Source organism: Salarias fasciatus, chromosome 17 (genome assembly GCF_902148845.1).
Source record: "Salarias fasciatus chromosome 17, fSalaFa1.1, whole genome shotgun sequence".
NCBI classification, from domain to species: Eukaryota; Metazoa; Chordata; class Actinopteri; order Blenniiformes; family Blenniidae; genus Salarias; species Salarias fasciatus.
This window is the reverse complement of record NC_043761.1, coordinates 14,747,133-14,769,242: the sequence shown is the minus strand read 5'-3', so window position 1 is coordinate 14,769,242 and position 22,110 is coordinate 14,747,133. Positions and strand designations below refer to the sequence as shown.

Genomic DNA, 22,110 nt, shown 5'->3' with positions numbered 1-22,110 from the left:
TGAAGCGTCTTCACTGGTCTGAATCAAAGACTCTGGAACTCATTCAACCGAGAAAAACAACCGTTCTGAGTCCGAATAACGACGAATAAACATGAAACAAGATGAACTTCTTTCTGATTGTTTCTCCCTCTTTATCTGCACATCATTGAACTCACTGACCGATCCCTTGAAAGACTTTCAATGCTTTTCAACCTTTAAACCTCTTTGATATTTTTATGGATCTCAAAGGACGAGAGCAGACTTCAACGTCATCACTCCTTTTTCTGACTGAATCCAGAACCTCCAACAAGTGCGAAATCACACCTATATACACTATATGTCTGGGGTTCAATGGAGGAATGTCAAAAGTTGGGGGGGAAATGGGATTTCTGTGTTTTTTTGCTCGACGGAGTCCTCTGTTCTGAAGAGAAAACGCCATTAAAAACAGTGTTACACACTTCTCTTTTACCCAAAAAAAAAAGCAATTTCCATTCTGACTGCTCCCAGTAAATTCCCATGTAATGACAACACGGCGAGAGAATAATGAGAAAGATACACGAGGGCGGCGAACGAAGAGCGGGGAGACGAGCCAAGTCAACTGTGAGGCAGCCGAATCGATAATGGCTTTCATTAACGTCGCCACGTGAGGCATTTTAATCTAATTGGTGCAAATCATGAAACCCTGTGCGCACGTAAACACACACACACACAGACATTATTTCAATTATCTTGGATGTCATCAGACGGTATAGTTTTAAATCAACAACTTTTTAAGGACCCTTTTGGCCTCGTTTGGAATCATCATCCTCTGCCTCTGATTGGCCCGTCAGCCCTCATGCTGCGAGGTAAACTCAGACATTAACCGATCAAACCAGCCAATGCAGACAGTACTAGTCGATTAGAGGTGGGATGAGTCACCGCTTCATCATCCTAGGGAAAAAAAGAGCAGTCTGCCTCGTAGATACTGCTGAGTGGTGCATGATGGGAGATCTGGAAGTGGACGTACACTATGCTGACTGACTTTGTTGAGATATTAGTACCATCAAATTCAGTGGAAACAACTTTTCCATTTATTTTCCATTTTCTCTGTTCAGTTGTTCTTTTGCTCTGTTGGGAATAGATTATTATTGCATTCAGTTTTTCATAAAATGTATTTGAATTAAAGCTTTGAAGGGAGCTCATTAAAGACAGCATCCGCCTCAGCTTCTGGTGAACAAAACTGTGAGCAGCGAGCCAGACGGACGCAGTCGGACATCAGCTGTCCCTTCATTCAGGTCAGTCGGCTGATGCATCCCGGCTCGATCGTTGAGTAAGAGTTCCTTTGAAACGTCGCACTCGCTGGAACCAGAGTTCCTGAGCTGCGCTGAAGTGTGGGTGGAGACACTGAAACGCCACACATGGCTCTCATTCTCTGCTGAAGTCCCACCGCAGCATCAGCGCCACGCAGGTATCACTCAGCAGGCTGTTCTCTCTCTTTTACACAGTTTTTAAACTCTTGCTGAACTCTCAGCTGCGAAAAAAGAAACACCAGCGCTTTAATCCCACATGGGCTGCATTACATTCAGTCCGACTCACGGTTGTGATGTGAAAGTTGTGTCCCGTGATTTATGCAACAGCTGTGGTCCAGTAACTTTTTCCATTTTTGGTGCAGTGCTCAAAATTGCCAGTGTGCATAAAGCAACAGAGAATACATGCATTTTATATATAAAACCAAGAAGACACGGGAGATGTCTTGATTAAAATGATGGATCTAAATAATATGTTCAACAAATTCATCACTATTGCAATAAATAAATCCCTTTACTAACAGTATCGCTGCGTTCTTGCCAATGCACGGCCCAGCTGCCGTGACAATGATAAAGCAAAGCACTAATTTTATTAAGGATGCTCCAGCCAGACAGTTACGCAACAGAGATGCAGCCGCGAGGGCGCCGCTCGCGGCTTCCAGGGCGCTGGCTGTGAACCATAACATCCTCGGCTGAGCGCAGCTGGGGACGCTCCTCGCGTCGGTACGTCTCTCACTTCACCCGTTATCTCCGCGCGGCGTCGCCGCTCGAGGCGCGGGAAGACTTCCTGCGAGCGGACGCGAACGCGTTATCACAATGTGACGGGATAATGCACCAAAACACCTCGCGCTCCCACGCACGGCGCTGTCAGCCCAGCCTTTGAATTTTTTGTGGGGGAAATTCAACCTCATTCGACCGAGTGAAGTGAAAAAAGAAAGCTTTCTGATGGACGCTCCGGGGTCGTACAGGTAAGTGAGACTTGTGAGGCTGTCAGTCATCCGAGGCAGTGAGAAGGACGAGGCGATTCAGCCGGTCTGTGAAAGAGAAAAGCAGCGCAGCAGATAGTGGCGGGACTTCATCGCTACGGGCTGGTCATGCATAAATCTCACAGCTGAATCACTGATTTTTTTTTTTTCTTTCCACCCATCTGCACTCCGTGCGCTTCATCAGATTTCCCAGGACCCGACATTAAAGGTCCAGGCGACTGCAGCGGGAACAAGACGTTTTCCTCCGGATGGCGTTTTATTCCTCCAAGTAAAGGTCAAAGGGTTTCCAACAATTGCGCGGCTTCACCGCTGCCACACTCACACAATTATGTCGCGTTGAAATCCGTGGCAGCCAAATATTCCGATGGGATTCGCTCCCCCCGAATCTGTTACAGTAATCTGTTGAACTGCGGCCCGCGGATTAGCATGAGCGGTTTTGACGAGCGCCGGGCGCCCGACCGTCGGGTCGCTGTCAGGCCGAGGCGTCGGTTCTGCCTCATTTCTCCAACCCAGGTACTCGTATTGCTCACACCGTGTTTTCGCTGTAAAACGCTGTGATTTGTGTGTTTGTACCGAGACAGGTGTGCCTGACGGAGCAGCAGGTGAGCGTAAAGCTATAGTTTAATGGTATGTAGTAAATTTCTACACCAGTTAAAATCTGTTATGGAGAAATACAATCCGGCTGGCCGTAGATCTCAATAAAAACTGTCAGGAAAATGAAACCTTTCTGACTTCGATCCGTCACGTTGCTTTTCGTTCCACGGGCGATTTTGTGATGAAGTGCCGAGATCGGCCGTTCCAGTGCGACCGCTAGGCCGTGACCTCCTCGCCGCCGTCTTTAGTTACCGGCGGGCCCCTGAGAGGGGGGCAAACACTTTCTGCTTTCGCTCAAACGTAGGCGTGTAGGCAAGGAATTCGAGTGGCGCGCATCGGTATTCCAAATTCTGCCTTTCTTGTAAATTGAAGTGAGACGTCAACTACGGATGGGTAGTTTTTTTTTTTTTTTTTTTTTTTTAAGCGGGGGTGGAAATGCTTCGGGGGGTTGAATATTCGGCCCTGGATGAGTGAGCCGGTCCCAGCTGAACACTAATGAATAGCACCGTGTTGGATTACAAGACTCCTGGGGCTGATTTAGCCTGAATCCCCGGGACGGGGGAATCGGCCGCCGCTCGCTTTACACACCAATAAAAAAAGTGATCCTGAGCGGCAGGTGTTATTACGGCTCTCATATCGAATGGAGCTCTGTTGTTTCAGCAGCAGAAAACCCGTGTGTTCAAACAACGGGAGTTAAATCCTCTGGAGGGGTTTTGGAGCGTCGATGCGTCTAAACTCTAATTTAAGGCACTTATCGTTTCAATCTCGTTAAAACTAAATTCAGATCAGACTGACTGAGTGCCAGGGAGCTGCGGTTCGCTGCAGCGGAAGCTGTGGAAGTGGACCAACAGTCATTCGAAGCTCTAAAGCTTTTATTCCGCCGCCTTAATGAGCAGTCTTCAGGTACACAGCCACTTCGTGCCAAGCGCTCACATTTGCATACTAACAAGCGCGCTGATGATCCGCAGGTACGTTGACCTCGTTTGCAAGACTTGCAAGTACAGGAAGCAGCCAGCAATCCAGAGTAAAGTCAGTGTTATTCATTTGTAACTGTGGACAAATGAATTTTGACCTTAAGATCTTAAAGAACAGCGAACGCTCCATCACCTGCAGGTACCCAGCAGGGCCTCGTTCACACACTTTGCTGGCTGACAGAGCACACACTCCAGGGCGGCAAATCTCAGACGCCTTTAAAAGAAAGTCTTCATAAAGGTGCAAAAGTGGAAAAACCTATTCTATATTTAACAAGCAGTCAGCGTCGCGAGGTGAGCTCAGATCTCGGATATTCTAACTTTTAGATTTAATGAGACGTTTAGGGATCACAAATGTTGGTAGGATGGAATATTTTTGAGGAATTGAAGCTTGTATAAAATGTTTAGAGCTGGATCTTGCCTCTATCGGGTGTCAGATCCAGAGCGTAGGCACTCGAACCCATCACAGCGCTCCGACACATAACACTGGATGCCTGAAGCTTGACATCAGCCTCTCAGCAGGGCAGCAGCGGCAGCCGCGAGGAGATTTCTTTAAGATGAACAACAGAAGCGAAGCTGAACGCAATTTATGCACAAGGCTGGTTCCAAGTGGAGAATCGAGTGTAGATTAGAGATTGAGATTTCTCTGAGGGTCCAGGGATGAATGAGTCCGAACATTTCCCTCGTATTCTCATAACAGTAATGTGAAATACGTAACGGTTTGAGCATGTGCAGCTCCGAGACGACAGCCTCAAACCAAGGCTTCATTCACGCAGCGACGGCTCAAAAGTTGGGCTTTTAACACAGCGGCATTTTAAAAGACTGGGACTCCGTCTCTGCTGCCGCTCCTCGACTGTGGCTTGTGCAGGATTACACCGTTTGTTACTAACAAGCAGAGCACCATTTACACCACATGCAGCTGTAACGCCTGCTTTAGCAGCTATTCTACACAACACTGAAGCAGCTCTGAAATAATGAGGGGGAAAAAAAAGCAATTCTAAGAAATGTCTGACGCCATTATGCCAATGTGAGTATTGTCCAGTAAACGCTCTGTAAGTACAGCTATTAATAAACTAACTTCAGCCTCACAATGGTGGTCGACTGAAAGTCTGCTGGAGTTCAAATTCACTGAGATTCATCCTCTCTGGACTTTAAAATACAGAACAAAGAACATGCAACAGTTAATAATCTATGATCAGAGCTCATCAGGATGAAACAAGACGTTACAACATAACTGACACACTACTTTCTCCTCAGTGTATGGAAATAAAAAATGGTCGTCCTGTCGTCGCATGGGAGGAAGCTTTTCTTCACTCCATAAACAAAGCCTCAGACAGAGTGAAAACACTGATGAACACATGACATCCGCGTCACATAAAACGTGACACCTGTTGACCCCACACACACACACACACACACACACACACACACACACACACACACACACACACACACACACACACACACACACACACACACACACACACACACACACACACAGGGCTCCAGGGAGCCACACTATAGCTTATATAGCATTCAGCTGTGTTGGAGTGTCAGCTGGTTGAATTAGCGCGCTCGGCTTCTCTCAAATTCACCGCTTCCGCCATCCGGCCCGTCTGCTTCAGCTTGTCGGTTTCAAAGCATGAGCAGGATGTTCACATGCAGAGAGAGAGAGACCAAACGGAGGTGAGACGCGCCCGATCGCACGGCGAGTCGCACTGTACGCCATCCGGCGGCGACGTCCGCAGCAGGGAGACGAAGCAGTCAGATGCTGGAGCCTTCAAGGATGTTGGAGGTTAGATCAGCTTCTACATGGCGAGGAAAACAGGATACAGAGTGTAGAATATGCACTTCTCTGCAGAGCTAAAGGTTATGAGTTGGTGAGATTAGGCTTCACATTAAATGGAGGGTTTTGTTTCTGGGTGCTAAACAAGTCCGGCGCTGTTCCTCAGGGACAGGAGCGCATTAAAGCTGCAACATAAAACCTTAGACAGGACTATCTCCACAATCTGTGTGTGTGTGTGTGTGTGTGTACACAACAGCGCTTGTGCAGCATCTCGCCTGCACTCTCGATTTGGCCAAACAAGAGACTCGATCTTGTGAGTGTGTGTCTTATGAGGTGACCGTGAGAATGTGGGGCGCCGTGTTGGAGGTGGTAATGCAGCAAGAACAGCTGGGAAGTGGGGAGGGTTAAAACACACACACACACAGTGTCAGGTAACATCCTGCTCTGGATGGGGGGGGGGGGGGGGGGGGGGGGGGGGGGGCATCTCGAATGCCTTCGCAGCCATTTGGTTCGAGAAAAGCCTAATGAAGCCTCTTCTGTTATTTAAACTCTGCTCAACTTTGACCAGATTCACAGGAGTGGCTGACGACGAGGCCAGCGCGAATCTGTGCAAGACGGCGGCGCGTTTCACGAGTTCGACTTGCCGATAACACACATTCACACCAAACAATCTCAGTTTAAATCCAAAAGCCTGATGCAGAAAGCAAAAGCAATTAGGATTTTTTTTTCCCCATGTCCGTTAAATTAAAGAGGCTCTCGTCTTTCCCATCCTGCTTAAGTGTAACGTTTCCAAGCTCCTGAAGCCGCAGTCCTCCTCTTGTAGCCCCCCCAAACACGGCCGGTTTGGCTCCCGGCCAGGTGTCGAGGGGCTGCGTCGGCATGCTTTTCCTCTGAAAACGGGGAATCTGGGATGAGCCGTGAGCAGCACGGGCCCTGAAGGGGGGCCGACCTCAAATCATGGCTACGAGCCGCAAAAAGCGAGCCGGGCGCGAGAGGGACACGTCTTTTCTGGAGGCCATGAATAAATGCAGCGTGTGGACACGGGAAACGAATGCACACGCATGCACAGGGACGTGTGCGCACACACACACAGAACCCCAACACACAATTATTGGAAAAAAGCAGGGATACATGTGTGAACGGTGGGGAGAGAGTGTGTGTGATGCGAGGTGACATTTAGGCCACACGCATGCATAAATCGGGGAGAAAACACAGGGGACTGAAGAGAGCAATCCGGTTGGCACAGGCCTGTGTGTGTGTGTGTGTGTGTGTGTGTGTGTGTGTGTGTGTGTGTGTGTCCCAGAAGAGCGCTCCATGTTTCAGCCCAGTTCCTCCGTTTCCATTGGTCGTGCACGGAGGCAGAGAGTCACGGTTTCATCCGCTGGGCACGTATGACTGCACGGGAGCTGCCTCCGCGTGTGTGCGCGTGCACGCGCACCCGCCCGCGCGCGCGTGTCTCACTAATCTGCTTGTCTAGTTAGAGCAGCGAGATGTACCATTTCCATCTGCTCCGCCGCAAATTGAGGAACTGCTGCGCAGTGTGTGCGCGCACGTGTGTGATTAGTAATCCGGCTGCAGAGCGAAGCTGCAAACTGAAGCATAAGCTCCCGGTGGGGGAAAACCAGACCTTTTTTCTATTTTTTTTTTTTAAAGATTCCCTGGGATCAGAGAGCTCGGATCACTTCTTAAAGAGGGCAGATGAACAAAGAAAGATGGGAGATCTGGCATTTATTTCAGATCGTTGAGAGTCATTAAAGCAAAGATTAAAGCAATGAGAACATGCAAACTCCACACACACACAGTTCAAACCCCGGCTGATGAGTTTGACAGCATCTGAATCCAGAGTAGCTGGATAAAACCCACACTTGCACGGGAAGAACATGCAAACTCCACGCAGCTCGGCCCCAGAATGAGTCAACTCATCGTCACCAACGAGTGTCCGAGGCTGGGACGACGTGCTTCCACCGGAGGATCCCTTCAGCGCGCTTCCCAGCGGCATTCAGCTCAAATCGCCAGCGTCTCCGCGGCAACGCCTCACAGCGTCATGACAACAGAGGAGCCCCCCCCCCCCCCCCCCCCCCCCCCCCCCCGCGGGCGGCGTGTGGAACACTCCGACTTCCTGTTGGCTTCCTGCTCCGACCCGCTTCATCGCCATGGATACAAAAGCATCGCCTCTCCTCTCCATTTTTCACGGCGGGGTCACGCCCCCAATTCTTCACTTGTCTGGCAGCGCGGGCGCACACACACACACACACACACACACACACACAGAAATGCAAGCACGCATCCACAAACTTACAAGGAGGTGGTCGGCTGGTGGGGGTGGGGGTTAATCAACTTTCAAACCGCTGATTGGTCACAGCCGCAGCCCCTTAATGAACCTTCTCCCTGGGAAAAAAAAGAAAGTTTCTGCTGCGCCGGGGATCCAGTTAACTTGGTCTCCGCTTGTCTCCGAATTCCACGCTTGACAAAGCAATAGACAAGCCTCCATTAACTCTCATCAAACCGATTGGTCGCAGTTCCCACCGAGCTCCAGCGCCGGCCTGAATAACAAACCGGTGAGCAGGGCGGGACCTGAGAAACCCGGCGACAGAACCGTGGCCGTTTTCCTGGAGAGAATTTTAATGGCTTTTCTCTGGGAGGTCTTGAGTTTTTCCTGCTAATTTAAGACTCCTTCTCCTCGCTAACGCATTCATGCCGGTTTTCAACAAGACGCCTCTCAAATAAAGAACTCTTAAATTCATGAAGCGACTGTTTAAAGCTCATTAAATTTGCCTTTTGAGCTGCAGTAACTTTTTATTTGCAATTTTAAACTCTGTTTTGACCTAAAGTCACTATTTAGTTTCACAAAAAGCCTCATAACTCAAGATATCTACTGCCAGGTTCAAGCAATAAGACAGAGAAAATGGTGTCAACCTTATGGAAAAACCCAGTCTGGCTGAGAATCAAAGTTATAAAACATTATGGACGCATCTCACAAAGCAGTTCTTTCCTTTGTATTTTATTGCAGAGAAATGTGAAGCTTCATAACCAGAGGGAGCACTATGAGAGAGGTCTATGCTGCAAAATACCACCACGAAAATTCAATGAAACAGTGTTTATCCTTGGAATTCCTTCTATTAAAGACTCACTATGGGTCCGTCAAAGCAGCTCGAACTCCGACCTCAAGGAACCTCGAGTCTTTTACACCTTCTGCTCAAAGCTCTGAGATAACCTGAATTCACTGTTATTTACAACAGTTGTAAAAGTCATGAATGCAGTGGAGAGTCAGAGGAGAGACTCTCTGGATCTCCAACCGAGGGATAAACATTCTGTTGACAAGTAAAATCCAAATACAAAGAAGTGGCAAACGAGTGGCGTTAACACACAAAGGGAAAGACTGAATGCTGCTCAACATTCATCAGTGATTAGATAATTTACTCTGAATTCTCACCCTGACTTTGTAAACTAAAGTCATGATTGAACACGTCTCCAGTGCGAGCAGTTCAGAGGAATCACGCAGGAAGATAAAGGAAACTCTAACGTCAACAGAAAAGCTAATGGTTCCTGATTGTCCAACACCCACAGAAATTCTGGACTGGGGTGAACGTTAAAGGCCAGCACACACTACAGGATAATCGGGTCGACGTTTGCCCCGATCTTCTCCTCCCGATCGAAGCCGACAAGGTCCGATTGTCGGGAGTATGCAAATGAGTTCGGGTCCGATCTTCGTGTAGCGTGCGGTGTGTTCCCAGAGATTTTTTCCGGTCGGAGCCTCTCGGGACGCGTCGGAAGGGGAGATCGCAGATAATGAACATGTTTAATATTTCCGATCGCAAATCCTGTGGCGTGCGGTGCGCTCCGAGAGGAGCCGACCTGTCGATCCCCTCAGAATAAACCTTCCTGATTGGCTGAACAGCTCCGCCACACCAAGGTCTTGATGTAGCTGCATTAATCCCCGATAACTGTATCGCTCTTGGACAAACTGTATTTCCTCCATTCAGACCAAAACTCCGACCTGATTCATTCATCTGCATCTCCGCCCCTCAATACTGCGATAATCCCAATGTTCCAACACTAGAAGATCGGGAGAGGAAAATTTGGTGCGATCTGTCCTCTGCTGTCTTCTAGTGTGTGGTCTCTGAATCGGGGAAGATTGAAGAAATCCTGTGGTGTGTATTGGCCTTAAGGCCGTCGCAACCTGCCTGACCTCCATACGAGTCCAGAGACGCCACACAAAGCCTTCCTTCCTGAACCTTAGCACCATTTGCAAGACAATGAACACCTCCTATACCACCGCACAGCGGAGACCTCCAAAGGGTCTGGGCCCACTTCTCAGCACCAATCAAGCTGTGCATCATAATACTGCACAATAAAAATGAAAGGAAGCGTTCACTGAGAGGCTGAAGCTCAGCGGAGTATTTCTCCGGCTTCATTCAAACTAAAGGAACTGCTCTGAGAAGCGTGGCTGTCTTCATTTCGGTCCATTTGGAAGTCTGATCTGCCCATCAGCTGGCCGGTCCTGGACCTGCAGGCTCTCCGGTAGCCTCAGTCCTCGGTGCCAGCCTCTTAAAAAAAAACAACAGTAGCTTTTGTGCGTGGGCAGACGGAGACAGACGGCCATTGTCAGCCGCTGTAACTTCAGACAGAAGTCCTGGACTGGAGAGACCGCAGAGAGAGTGCTGGCATTCGCTGACTGAACATCAGCGGAACTGGTTTCGGCGACTTAGTTTTCAGTCTTCCTCTCCTTTTCACCTTTTGTTCCCCGTCATCCTGCCACGCTCATCATCTCTCACCTCTCCCTCCGTTCAAATGGGAGTCACAGCTGATTCCTGTGCAGCGTTAAAGACCACGGCCGTAATAAATAGCTCTTCTAAGCAAAAACGAAAAGAGAATTTCACCCATTTGATTCCGGCGGTTCTTCGATAAGCGCCGCCGCCGCCGCTGCCGCCGCTGCAGCTCATGACAAAAGTTTCGACTGATGCAAGTGTTTCCCTGAGAGAGTGGAGCTTCCTGTCCGGGCTGCTCAGCATCAAAGGCGTCCGGCTGTCCTCTCGGCACAGACCGGCTCGAAAAATAGCCGCGACGGCCGCCGCCGGGGGAAGAGCTGGCGGATTAAGGAATAAGAGCACTTATGAATATAATGCCTCAGATGGAGGGGCCAGATGTAAATAAAAAATAAATAAAACTACGAGTGGGAGCGGGGCGGATACAGAGGGAAGCGAGACAAATGATCGCAGTAAAAAAGCGGGCGATCAATTATTCAAAGTAACATCTGTGGTTTTTAGCAGAGCTGCATTCTGTCTGTGTCGAAAGTTTACACTGAAAAACAAAACAAAACAAAACAACATCTTCAAAAATGTTCCGCCAAAAAAAAAAAAATGAGTCGGAACAGAAAACTTCTGTTTCATTTTAGAGATCTGTTTAGATGACAACTGCTCAGTCACTGAAAATGCAACTTCCCCCCCAAAAAAGCAGACAATTAAGAAGGATTTGGAAAATCTGTCTAACAAGATTCATTCCTCGTTCGTGTGCGTGTGTGTGCGTGTGTGTGTGTGTGTGTGCGTGCTTGTAAATTAGTGTACACATAATCTCATCTTAAGCATGGAATTAAGGCTTGATAGAGAGGTACGGGGGTTTTCTTCCTCGGCCAGAGGAGAAAAAAAGAGAAGAGCTCAGGATAGAAGGACTTAAAGAAACACCAGATCATCTTAACTGGATGATGCTTAGTCTGCTTATGGGTCTGAGGTACAGCTTTAATGTCTCTGGATGGGTTTAACGCTCTTCTGAATCCAGGATTTCAAGATATTGCAGGAGTATATGTTTGTTTTTCTTCCAATGTTTGGGCGAAAGTGGCCAAAGTGGTGCAAGACAATTAACTTATCTGTACTTTTAAGTAAAAACTCTAATCAACCGTCCACACAAGGCTGCAGGTGAAAAGGAACAGGGAGCATCAACAGTGCGTTTCAGCACAGCGAGAAGGTCAGCGCAGCTCAAATATTGATGCCATTAATGCACTCAGCCCCGGTCGTTGCGCCAGCGCGCATGTGCCAGTGTTTTGCAGGCAATTACGATCGCACCATCAGGCCTCCCGTTACGGCGGCGGATGCAACCCCTCCGGTTCAGAGGCGCTGAGGGCGCAGCGTGGCCAGATGGTTTCAGCTCCGAACATACGATCGCTGAGGAGACACCGACCGCGCACGGGCAGCGATGTACCGCCACAGTCAGCTGGAGCTACAGCAACCATTACTTTGATGAAAGTGGACTAGAAGATCGCATTATTTTTAAATTCTATGGCTTTGGCATGCAGAGCATGAATGCAAAGACCAGAGGAAAATAATTTATTGCAAATCAGTCAGTCTTTTAGGATATTTATAGCGCAATCATGGATATTATGATCGGGAGTGTAATATATCCTGCAGACATGTGCACCATTACATGGTGCTGTTGCTGATTTCGTTGTCAATCTCTTCACGTGTCGTAAAAATCTCAAGTAAATCACTAAATTAGGCGAGACTCTGCGGTGAGGGGATGTTGTTAAGCTCGCCATCGTCCCTAAGAAAACACAGTAAAACATCAAACGTCTGTTGGGAGTGTGAATGTGTCGCCACGAGCGACGGAGAGAGAGAAAAAAAAAACCCAAGCAATTCCAGATGCCGCTTGTGGAAACGCAGGTCTGCTGTGAAGTGGTATGAGCGCCGGAGGAGGGGAGCGCTCGCACCACCGCCACGCTGCGCTAAATCAGATTGGTTTCAAATCTCCAACCAGCGGGATCACAGGATGCTGAAACTCAAAGAGTTGCGGGGATTTTCTTTTTTTTTCTTTTTTTTTAACACGTTCTGAACCAGAGAGCTGGCGTTCCCTCCATCCTGCGCTCAGAGAAGACGGACGGCAGGTGCCGGAGGCGCTCTGGAGTCGGGCAGATGCTGCCGAAAAGCATATGGCAGCGCGAAGACGACCATGTTTACTGGCAGGAGACTCTGGACCAGAATGAGAGCGCTCACAACATCACAGCCATCCTGTGTGTGTGCGCGCGCGCGTGTGTGTGTGTTTGGACGAGTGTGAGAAGAAAAAGGCTGAAGCGATTTGGAGTTGTGTTCAGGCATATTGAGAGACAGATGGCTTCAGGACGCCGCCATTCTTTCCACCAGAGCAAAGTGATCTCGCTTTCGCTGCGTGTCGGAGAAACAGAAACATCAAACGAATCAAGTCGGATGAGAAAAAAAAAAAAAAAGTGAATCAACAAGCTTGTAGAGATCTGAGTGGACTGCAGACTTCAGATGAAGCCGGTCTGGTTTTTTTTCTGAGTGGCTTGATTCTGAGGATCTCCAGTTAATCACGGAGCGGCACTCGGGCCCCGCTGGCAGCAGGTGGGGGAAGAGTTACAGGCCGGAGGAATTTGTGGGAAATCTGAGCTTCGAGCGGGAGAGTCAGTCACAACGAAATCAAACCGGAAGAGGGCGATTTGATCGGCAGGACGGACAAACGCCGTCCGTCATCAATGGACGCTGATCGCATGACACTGTTGTCAAGTAAAGCAAAAACTTTCATTGTGTTTATTGTGTCTGTTTCCACGGCAACCATGGTCAGAGTCACTGAGATTTTTGAAAATCCACTGTGTCTTCGTGTAAACAGGTGAAAACAGAACTTTCTGAAAACACTCAGGTTGCTGCTGCTGCTGCTGGATTTCTGAAGGATTCATGAAACTGCTGAGCAAAGCCTTGGTGAAGATGAACAGAGGCAGATCCACCACGACTCAATACTTTCTGGAAGGTTTTTCAGATATTTTGCGATACTACCCAGAAAGCCTTGTGCTCTGATCTCAGTATTCAGAGCAGCTTGACGCGGATCAAGACGGACGGCTCAGAAAGCTTTAATGGGAGGAAAAAAAAAACCAGACTAACCTTTAAAGGACGGATCAAAGAGCTGATGCATCATTTAACATTAACATCTGTTAACTTATACAGACAGAAAGGACACTTAGGATAATGATCCGATATCACATTTATTATTTTCAACTCTATTGGATTTTTTTGCTGCCTGTTTCCTACTTTATTTCACATTTTTTTCTTTTTTTTTTTTGTGAGAAACACTGTTTGAGCATCACTGATTTGAATCTGAGGACTTCTGTTAAAGCCCTGAAAGCGCCGGCGCTCTGCTCCACATTCGGCTGTGACCAGCCTCCCAGAGATGACTCATCTTGTTTCTTGTTTCCATCTGGAGGACAGCTCAGCTCCCGTCCTCTCTCTTTTTTTATTGTCACAGATGGGGATGTGCAAAATGTTTTCCTTTTTTTTCCTTTTCCTTTCCAGGCTGACTTCCCCACCTGTTACTCAAACCCACAAGCAGCCCCGGCTGTGGGATGTCTTCACCAGAGGGGCTGTGTGATCCGACATCTGCTCTGCTGACAGATTCCTCCAGGACTGTGTTTTTTAACAAAGCATTACAGATTCATGCTGGCACATACCTCGGAGGGGACAATACCGCCTGTCAGAAACTCACTCAGGTGACTCCTGACCATTCACAGCCATGCAAATGCAACAACAAAAAAAAAAAGGACAGGATGTCGGGTTTCTTTAAGGGCCATGTTCTGCTGTCACACTTTGTTCCATGAGCGGAGCGTGAAATCTCAATGCAAGCAGCCGCGTCTTCCATCAGGACCGATCCACACAAAACGCGCCGCGCGGTGATAAGTTGAGCAGTTCCCCATTGAGTTTGTGTCCACGTCCAATCACGCGCTGAATCGGTAAACAGCGCGCGCCACGCAGCATCGCGTTTCATCAATCTGGAACTTATTAAAAAAAAAAAAAAAAAAAAAAAAAAGCGGGGACGGAAATCGAAATGCTCAGCACCGTCGGGGGGAAACGTTTCCACATCAGAGGTGCACGTTCTCGCCAATCTGCGCGTGAAATCTGTCATCTCTCTCCGCCGACTGCACGTTTTATTTATTTTTTTCCTTTTTTGACTGTAAAGTGTGCTGAATCAACCTGACGCAAAGAGCAAATTCCCACCGCATCGCATGATCTTTTTTCTTCTCATCCACACACACGCACACGTACACGCACACACACACACACACACACACACACACACTCCCCAGTTTCTTACCGATGTGTGTGAGCAGGAGCAGCCGGGAGACGAGCACATCGGTCCGCGGAGCGGCCGCGTCCATGGCTTCGGGCGTCGGGGAGCGAGCGCAAAGTGTGAGGATGGAGGCTCGTGCCGTGCGTGTCGGGCGGTGCGTAAAAGACGCGCTAAGAGGTCCTCATTCCGCCTCGCGCGCTGCTGTCTGTGTGGGGAGCGGGACGGCGGGGCTGCGGGCTCGGGTTTGGATTTTTTTGGAGTGAGGGAGCGCGCGGGCTGCCTGGATGATGAGGGACGCGCAATGAGGAGACGCGCCGGGAGCGCGCCGCCCACTGCCCTTAATGAAAATCACTGTATGGCGTCTATAATGCACTCGTGTCTGCGCTTTGCGGCGCGCGGCTGCCGTTCAGCGGCTCTTTCGGGGCTCTGTCACACACACCCTGCAGGAAATATACATTTAATGAAGACAAAGTGTTTCAGTTAAGCTTTAAAGGTGGAATCCAGTAAACATTAAACCTCAGTATGACCTTAGAGCATCTGCTGCTTGCAGCTGCATGTGTCACGGTTTCATTTCTTGTGCTCTTTTTCAGATTCTGACTCAGTTTCTGGTTCCAGGCTCCTTGAATTCCCTTCCTTGCTGCCCTGATGTTTTGCACCTGAGTGTGATCTTGGCTGTGGTCTGCTGGACCTACCAGCCAATCACAATCCTGGAAAACTTAAACACAGGTGGCACACAGGACACTGCCCTCAGAAAAGAGACTTGAATCACTTGTAGATTATTTTCAGCATGTTTTGCACACATCTGTGCTCTTATCCATGCATCACTCTTCGGTTTTTCCTCTCCTGAAACTTCCCAGGACGGCCGTGCAGCAGGATTCCCACGAGGCCCACGAGGCTTCAGCGGCGGGATGACATGTTTGCATGTGTGGCGCTCTCGTTACTTGATGTCCATGAATTAGCATAAATTAAGAGAGATAATCCCCCTTTAACTCATGAGGGAGCTGTGTCCCACTTGTTGGATTAGCTTTTTATTTTCTGCTGGATGTTGTTACAGTATAATCTCCGGCTGTGTGTTTCCGGGACATGAGTCCATACGTCGTGAGGGGAAAGGGAGGAGATCGAGTGTTGATTATAAGAGTCAGGCAGAAAAATAAAGGGAATCGAAGACGAAAAAGTGGAAGAAATGCTCTTTTCTGTAGGTTTTATTCAACACTGGATTGCTTAAGCTGAAAAGAAGGGACAGTGCACGTACATGTGCACGTGCACAGAAGCCAAAACCCCAGCTGAATGATCACAGCACAAAGTCGCCTCCTGAAATACATCCGCCGCTTTTTTTTTTCTCTCTTCCTGTTTCTGCTAAAGCTGATTCGGTTTTCAGTGCACACAGGCAGCTATGGATTATGGATTACGTGTTTGCTCTCTCTCTCTCTCTCCCTCCCTCTCTCTCTCCTCCCTCTGACTGTGCATTCACACCACGAGCGGAAAAAGGTCAATAACCTGACGGGGGCTCATTTAGGCTCCCTGCAGCCGTGCATGCAGCGGCCTCCGAATATCAAAGATTCCTTTTTCTTTTTTAAAAGACATGCACTTACAAGAACTCTGAAGCTAAAAGCCCCTGATTAGTGATTCCTGGTCACATCAGCTGGCCCTACTTTGATTATTTCTTGACTGTTAATCTCTTTTTTTCTTTCTTCCTACACTTCCTGTTTGGTGTAGCTTCAATAGTCTGTGACTTGGTTCAATAGATAAAAACCAAAATGTATGGTTTTCAACAGAAATACGTCAGTATCTCAGTGTCTTCCAGCAAAAACTTCCATCTGAAACTCACAGAAATGCTCACGACAGTCACATCGTTGCAAATCCTCCTTCTGTCTGGATTCCCTGACAAACTGGACACGCAGACAAACTCGCTGTTTTCATTTCATTTTCAAAACTCCTCAGTATCTGCAGCCTCTTCTCAGTATTCACAACACAAATCCCAGTCTGTTCTGGCAGATTTCTCTTGTTCAATTCATTTTTATGTGCAAATAAGTACAATAATCTGCAATTGACCTTCAAACTTTCTGCAGTTGTTCCACAAATACCATCCAACCACTGATGAAGGATCACTGCCCTTGGCTTAAGCTTTTATCGATTTGTTTTTTAAATATCCCACTGTGAACACTGTAAATACTACTTTCCCTCTTATTTTTCCGATTGTGTGACACTGTGTTATTGTAACTTATGTATTAGTTTGTTTCTGTGTTTTTCTTTGTGGCTCCACTGACCCAGCTGGTAAAATAAAGGTAAAAAAAAAAAATCATCCCCTTTAAAATCATCGATGATCATTCAACACGTCAGTCACCAACAACTAGGTCTCATCAACCACCTGAAATTGTGACACTGGTCGCGCGTGTGTGTGTGTGTGTGTGTGTGTGTGTCCCTGCCCCCGTTGCCATGACAGTGGAGGCCGTTTCCAAGTTGACAGTGGTATCGACTTCCAGCGGTGGCAACTGGAGGTCAGCATCCTGGACACCACTGGGCTGACAGACACGGCTCGATACGAGCGCGCACGTGAGGGAGAGATGCCAACGGTGGTCGAAGCTCGCCATGGGTGTGTGTGTGTGTGTGTGTGTGTCTTGTTAGTCCAGCGTGTCGTGTATTTGGTTGAATAATCGATACTTTTGCACATTTGTGTGCAAATCAAGACAGAAACCTGAGTCCAGGAGGGTTTGCTGACATGAGGTTCGCTGCACTGAGTCCGACGGCAAATTGGATTTCAGCTCAGTGGAGAATCGGCCTCGCTGTCGGGCCTTCGGTGTGTTTGCCGTCATTAACAGGCTGGCTGACCGACGAGCGCACGCTGGAAAAAGTTCCAACGGGGAGAATCTGCGGCGCTTCCTGATCGATAAACTCTTGTTCCTGTGAGTCCACTCAACCTGAAAAATCACCTTTTGTTCAAAGAGGACACGATGCAGAGATGGAAGTCGGTTCAATCGGACTTTTTCCCTGCGTCATGCATAAAAACCCAGCAATTGGATGTTTGTTAAGCCACGGCTCATATTGGAAATGTTCTCCACACCACTAAAAATTAAACCGCTACCTTCTTCACACTCCAACTGTAAATTCCTCTAATTACCGCCTCCTTAGTTTCTGATTTCTCTCTGGGGAGCCGATGCCGTCCTCCACTCATAAATACTGTACGACGCCGCCGTCTCCCGCATGTGGCGACAAATGGGATGAGAGAACATAAATTTAGATATGTAGGGCATGCAAATGGCACTCATCCTCAGTCATTTCTTTAACCTTTCTGCGGTGAATCACATGGAAGTGCGTTCAAGACCGCTTCTCGTCTGAGTCACCAGAAAACCAAGGCAGGAGGAGGCAGACGCAGCACTTCCTCCTGCTTCCATGTGCTGATGCTTCAATTCGGTGACAAAACGAGTGAAAAACACCAAAACCGTGTCGGAGTTTTTAAAACGTTACCGTGCATACGTGAAACTTTTCTGAAACGACTTTCATGTTTTCACTTGATGTATTTTCTCATAACTCCAGCCTTGAAGGTGTAAACATGGAGAGGAAATCAGAAATGTGCCAGAGCGAGCGTTACATAAGCGATCCTCAAACATGGTGGGGATTAAGCGTCTAATCCCACCGATAACACCTTCTCTACGTTGTGAACGCGTACAAATACAAAAAAAAAAAAAAAAAGGCTGCTGTCAAGGAAATCCTGAAGCTTTAGAACAAGAACGAACAGAAACACAGGAAACTGATCAGAGCGAAGCTTCCAGCTCTGCTTGTGAGAGAAAATCCCTTTTAAATATCCTGTACTGTACATTACAGCCTGACAGGTGTCTGGAAAGGTCATATGCTAATTCTGCTCTGATACCTTTAAAATGAGGAGAGGAGACGAGAGGAGAGGAGAGAGGCCTTCCTTTCTGCCTTTTCAGGAAACAGCTGCTTTCAGGAGTCAGATGTCACCATGACTGTTGGAGTTATCCCGCCGTCCCCGCGGAGAGGCCGATCGAAAGACATTTGCCGCTCCAGTCCGGCCCGAATGAGAGCCACGACAGCCGCCGCTCGGCGAAACCAGGCCGCCGATTCGTGACTGGCTCATCCGAGGCGGCTCCCTCGCTCCGTCACTCCAGAGATTTAACAACACAACTTCCAAACTTTCCCGCCTGCCTCGGAGCTTAATGCATTTTTTAAGCTCAGCGACAGTTCGTGCACAGCGGCTGCAGAAGCTGGCAGCTCTCCTCTCAGTCTGGGCATGTTTACCATGAGGTGTCTCAGCTACCCGGTTAAATCTCTCTATAGGTGAAACACTGGTGGAACAGATTCCGTCTTCTCTTTAAGTTTTGTTAAAATGTAGAATTTATTCGACAATAAATGCACAGAATTAGACCACAGAAATTGTAGAATTTCACTTAGATCAGATCACCAGATCTCCAGTGGACCAGGCCAGAAAATTCTTATATTATAAAACTACAACTCTAAAGCTATGTCTTTGTTGTGCTGCAACAAAAAGTATTAATGCGTCTTTAGAACTTCATATTTGTTTACAATACATGAAAATTTTGAAATGTCTAAAGTGGAAGCACTCATTGACAGCAGCGGAAACAAAACTTGATCTGAGGTCACGAAATGCTTTGACACATAAATACTGAATGAGGTCCTTTCTCTAAAGCTGAGAGAGACTCACACACACAGGGCAACAAACACTTACTTTCCTCCAAAGAGGGTGAGCATCTCACCCCGCTCTGCTTCTTTTTTGTTGGTTTTTTTTTTCCTCCTCCTTTTCAAGTGCACGATCTGAGATGGATTGCTGCAGGACGCCATGGCAACCAGAGGGACCGAGGGAGATAGAAAAAAGAAAGAGAGAGTTAATCAACAACACACATTTTCATTCTGTGTCACACACACACACACTCAGTCACACACAAACTTAATTGTACATTCATGTAAAGCCTTGTTGTGTTGGGGATTAGACTTTCAGGGTTGGGAGGAAAAAAACATGAATAAATTAATGCTCGTACATCCAAACATACACGAATCTGAGCACTGGGCTCTGGCGAGAGACACAGGGTCACTTGAGGTGAAATCAACAACCATTTTCAGGCTTTTTCTCCATTATTCACAAAAAAAAAACACCTCAGTGCAGCACTCAAAAAATAGTGTAGATCTTGAACCTTCCTCAGTTCAAGAGTGTTATCTGCAGAACAAGTGTGGATAAACACGTACAAAGTTTGAAAAGTCATCACTGTCTAAAATTCATACCTTCATTTTCATTCTGACCTGATTTCACTTCAGCACACTGAGGATCGGGCTCATCCAGAAACACACTCAGAAGCTCAGTCAGGGAGAAATGGGATGCTGTGTGTGCCAGAGACTGAAACAACTGAAATCATTCCCTGCGACTCTGCAGAGCCTTTTGCAGAATTTAAAATAGTAATGAAAATAGTCCATCTACAAATGTGTTTCCTTATAAAATTCTAGAGACTAACTACAGATTAAACGTAATTGTAGTTAAAAAGCAAGGCGCATAACAAAGAAAGAAAGAAAGAAAGAAAGAAAGAAAGAAAGAAAGAAAGAAAGAAAGGAAGAAAGAACACTTTTTTAATCAAAACATAAATACATCGTGACTGTATCTGCCTCGTGTATTTCCTAAAGAAGGTGAAATCAGTAAATTTGTTGTATTTAACGAAAACTAGTTAATTATAAAAAAGGTTTAATCTTAACTGCTTGTTTTAAAAGGTTTATGTTTCCAAAAAAAAAGGCCTTTGAGTCTTTACGTGATCAGAGTGCGCCCTCACGCGGTGCGTCGTCTCTCGTGCGTCTGTGTCGTCATCACGTACGCACCCGGAAGCGCCTCTGCGCGTCCTTCACTCCGGCGGTGTTATAAACACGTTACAAAATTCGCGTTTCCGTGGATTTTGTGGATCCGTGACTCCGCTGCGCTGTTCTGTCGGGATTTATGGAGTGAGAGGAGCGAGCAGGAGCCGCGAGAAGGAGTCCTCTGAAGGGAATAAAGTCTTATTCGGTGAGTTTTAAACAAACGACCACAGTGTGGAAAAACACGTGGATGTATTTCTGTTAATAACTCCTGCTGGACATTGTTTTCAACGATTTTGTTCACCTGTATAGACGGGCATTTCACTCTTTTAACAGATCCTTCCATTTCCTTCGTGAAGGCAGAGATGACCGCTCCAAACTCAGAAGAGAGGAAGGCCTGCTGGGACTCCAGGGATCTGCTCTGGAAATGTTTAGACGACAACAACGACAGTGTTTCATCCTGCCAGGAGCTGCAGAGCCAGTTTGAGGCAAAGTGTCCAGCTCAGTGGGTAAATCTGCTTTTATCTACCTGCTCTGATTGGATGGATAGTTGTGTTTAAAGGGCGCTGTGGATCATATAATGAACATGTGTTTCTGTCTTCACTTCCAGGTGAAATACTTCACCAAGAGGAGAGACTTCCTGAAATTCAAGGAGAAGATGCAGACAGAAAGCTTCAAACCGGCTGAAGGCCCCCAGGAGGAATCTTAACCTCCGCTCTGCAGAAAAACCACCACACGCTGCTCACTGACAGACTTTACCTCTTCATCAAGACCTGCAGGACTTTGGAAGCAGTTTCCAGCTGTGATGGTGTGTGTGTGTGTGTGTGTGTGTGTGTGTGCGCGCCTGTATTTCACCTTTTTGTCGCTATTTATTGAATCAGAGATTTAAGGAATCCAGCACGAAGGACCTGTCTGAAAGTTAATTGAGCTCCTTGTTTGGAGCCGTGGAGAGGCCTGTTGGAGTTTTAAAAATTCCAAATCACACTGGAATGCACCCACTCTTCTGGTATGAGTTACTTAAATCAACATTTGGTACTGAAAACATCGTGTATTCAGTGATCTCTGCTCTGCATCAGCACAAATGTTGACATTAACTTTTTATGTATTCGTGCTCGATCTGTTCTGATCAGCGATTTCCAAATAAATACTGATTATTAATGGGCATCGTTTAATTCCATTTCATCCAGACAAAGCAGAAACGTACAGCCGGTGTGTCTCGCTGGTTTTATTGTATAACAGTACCATCCGTAATATGCATTATCAAGGTAAAATACATAATTTCAGAATGTTACAGCTCATTTGAAACAGCAGTGTCTCATGTGTATATTACAAATCTATGTATTTACAGGATGGTGGCTCCACTGCTGCAGCCCTTCCAGCCAGTATGTAATCTGAAGAACTGGATAAATTACAAAAGAAACGGGTTTCTGATTCAGCCTACGCGAAAACCTCATCGCACTGATATATAAAAGGCACAAATTAAAATGTGTACAAATATAAAGCACTTTTCATTTAAAACGCAGATCTCTCCAGCAGCGCAGCGCTGCACCATTCAACCTCAGCTCACACACTTTACCTGAAGTACATTGAATGCTGCATTAAAAAAAAAACACAGAACCTGGATTTATAGATAC

At 47.2% G+C, this 22,110-nt stretch overlaps 2 protein-coding genes across 4 annotated transcripts in view; one reads left to right on the top strand and one right to left on the bottom strand.

Annotated features, from left to right (window-relative positions):
- Positions 1–14,764, bottom strand: part of ptprz1b (protein tyrosine phosphatase receptor type Z1b) — a 42,139-nt gene extending 27,375 nt beyond the window's left edge. Inside the window, exon 1 of the mRNA XM_030114072.1 lies at positions 14,690–14,764. Coding sequence (XP_029969932.1) covers positions 14,690–14,753 — 64 coding nt within the window. The 5' untranslated portion in view covers positions 14,754–14,764. The remainder of the gene's footprint in view (positions 1–14,689) is intronic.
- A 5,744-nt stretch (positions 14,765–20,508) lies between these two features.
- coa6 (cytochrome c oxidase assembly factor 6) lies at positions 20,509–21,638 on the top strand. 3 transcript variants are annotated; one of them, XM_030112997.1, is made up of 3 exons: positions 20,509–20,684; positions 20,789–20,985; positions 21,087–21,638. In XM_030112997.1, exons 2-3 carry the CDS (start codon positions 20,842–20,844, stop codon positions 21,183–21,185), a joined length of 243 nt encoding a protein of 80 aa, XP_029968857.1. In that variant the 5' UTR covers positions 20,509–20,684; positions 20,789–20,841; the 3' UTR covers positions 21,186–21,638. The 3 variants fall into 3 exon arrangements, with proteins under 3 accessions (XP_029968857.1, XP_029968855.1, XP_029968854.1); XM_030112995.1 differs by having other exon boundaries at positions 20,544–20,684; positions 20,836–20,985; XM_030112994.1 differs by having other exon boundaries at positions 20,549–20,684; positions 20,813–20,985.
- Positions 21,639–22,110: the final 472 nt, after the last annotated feature.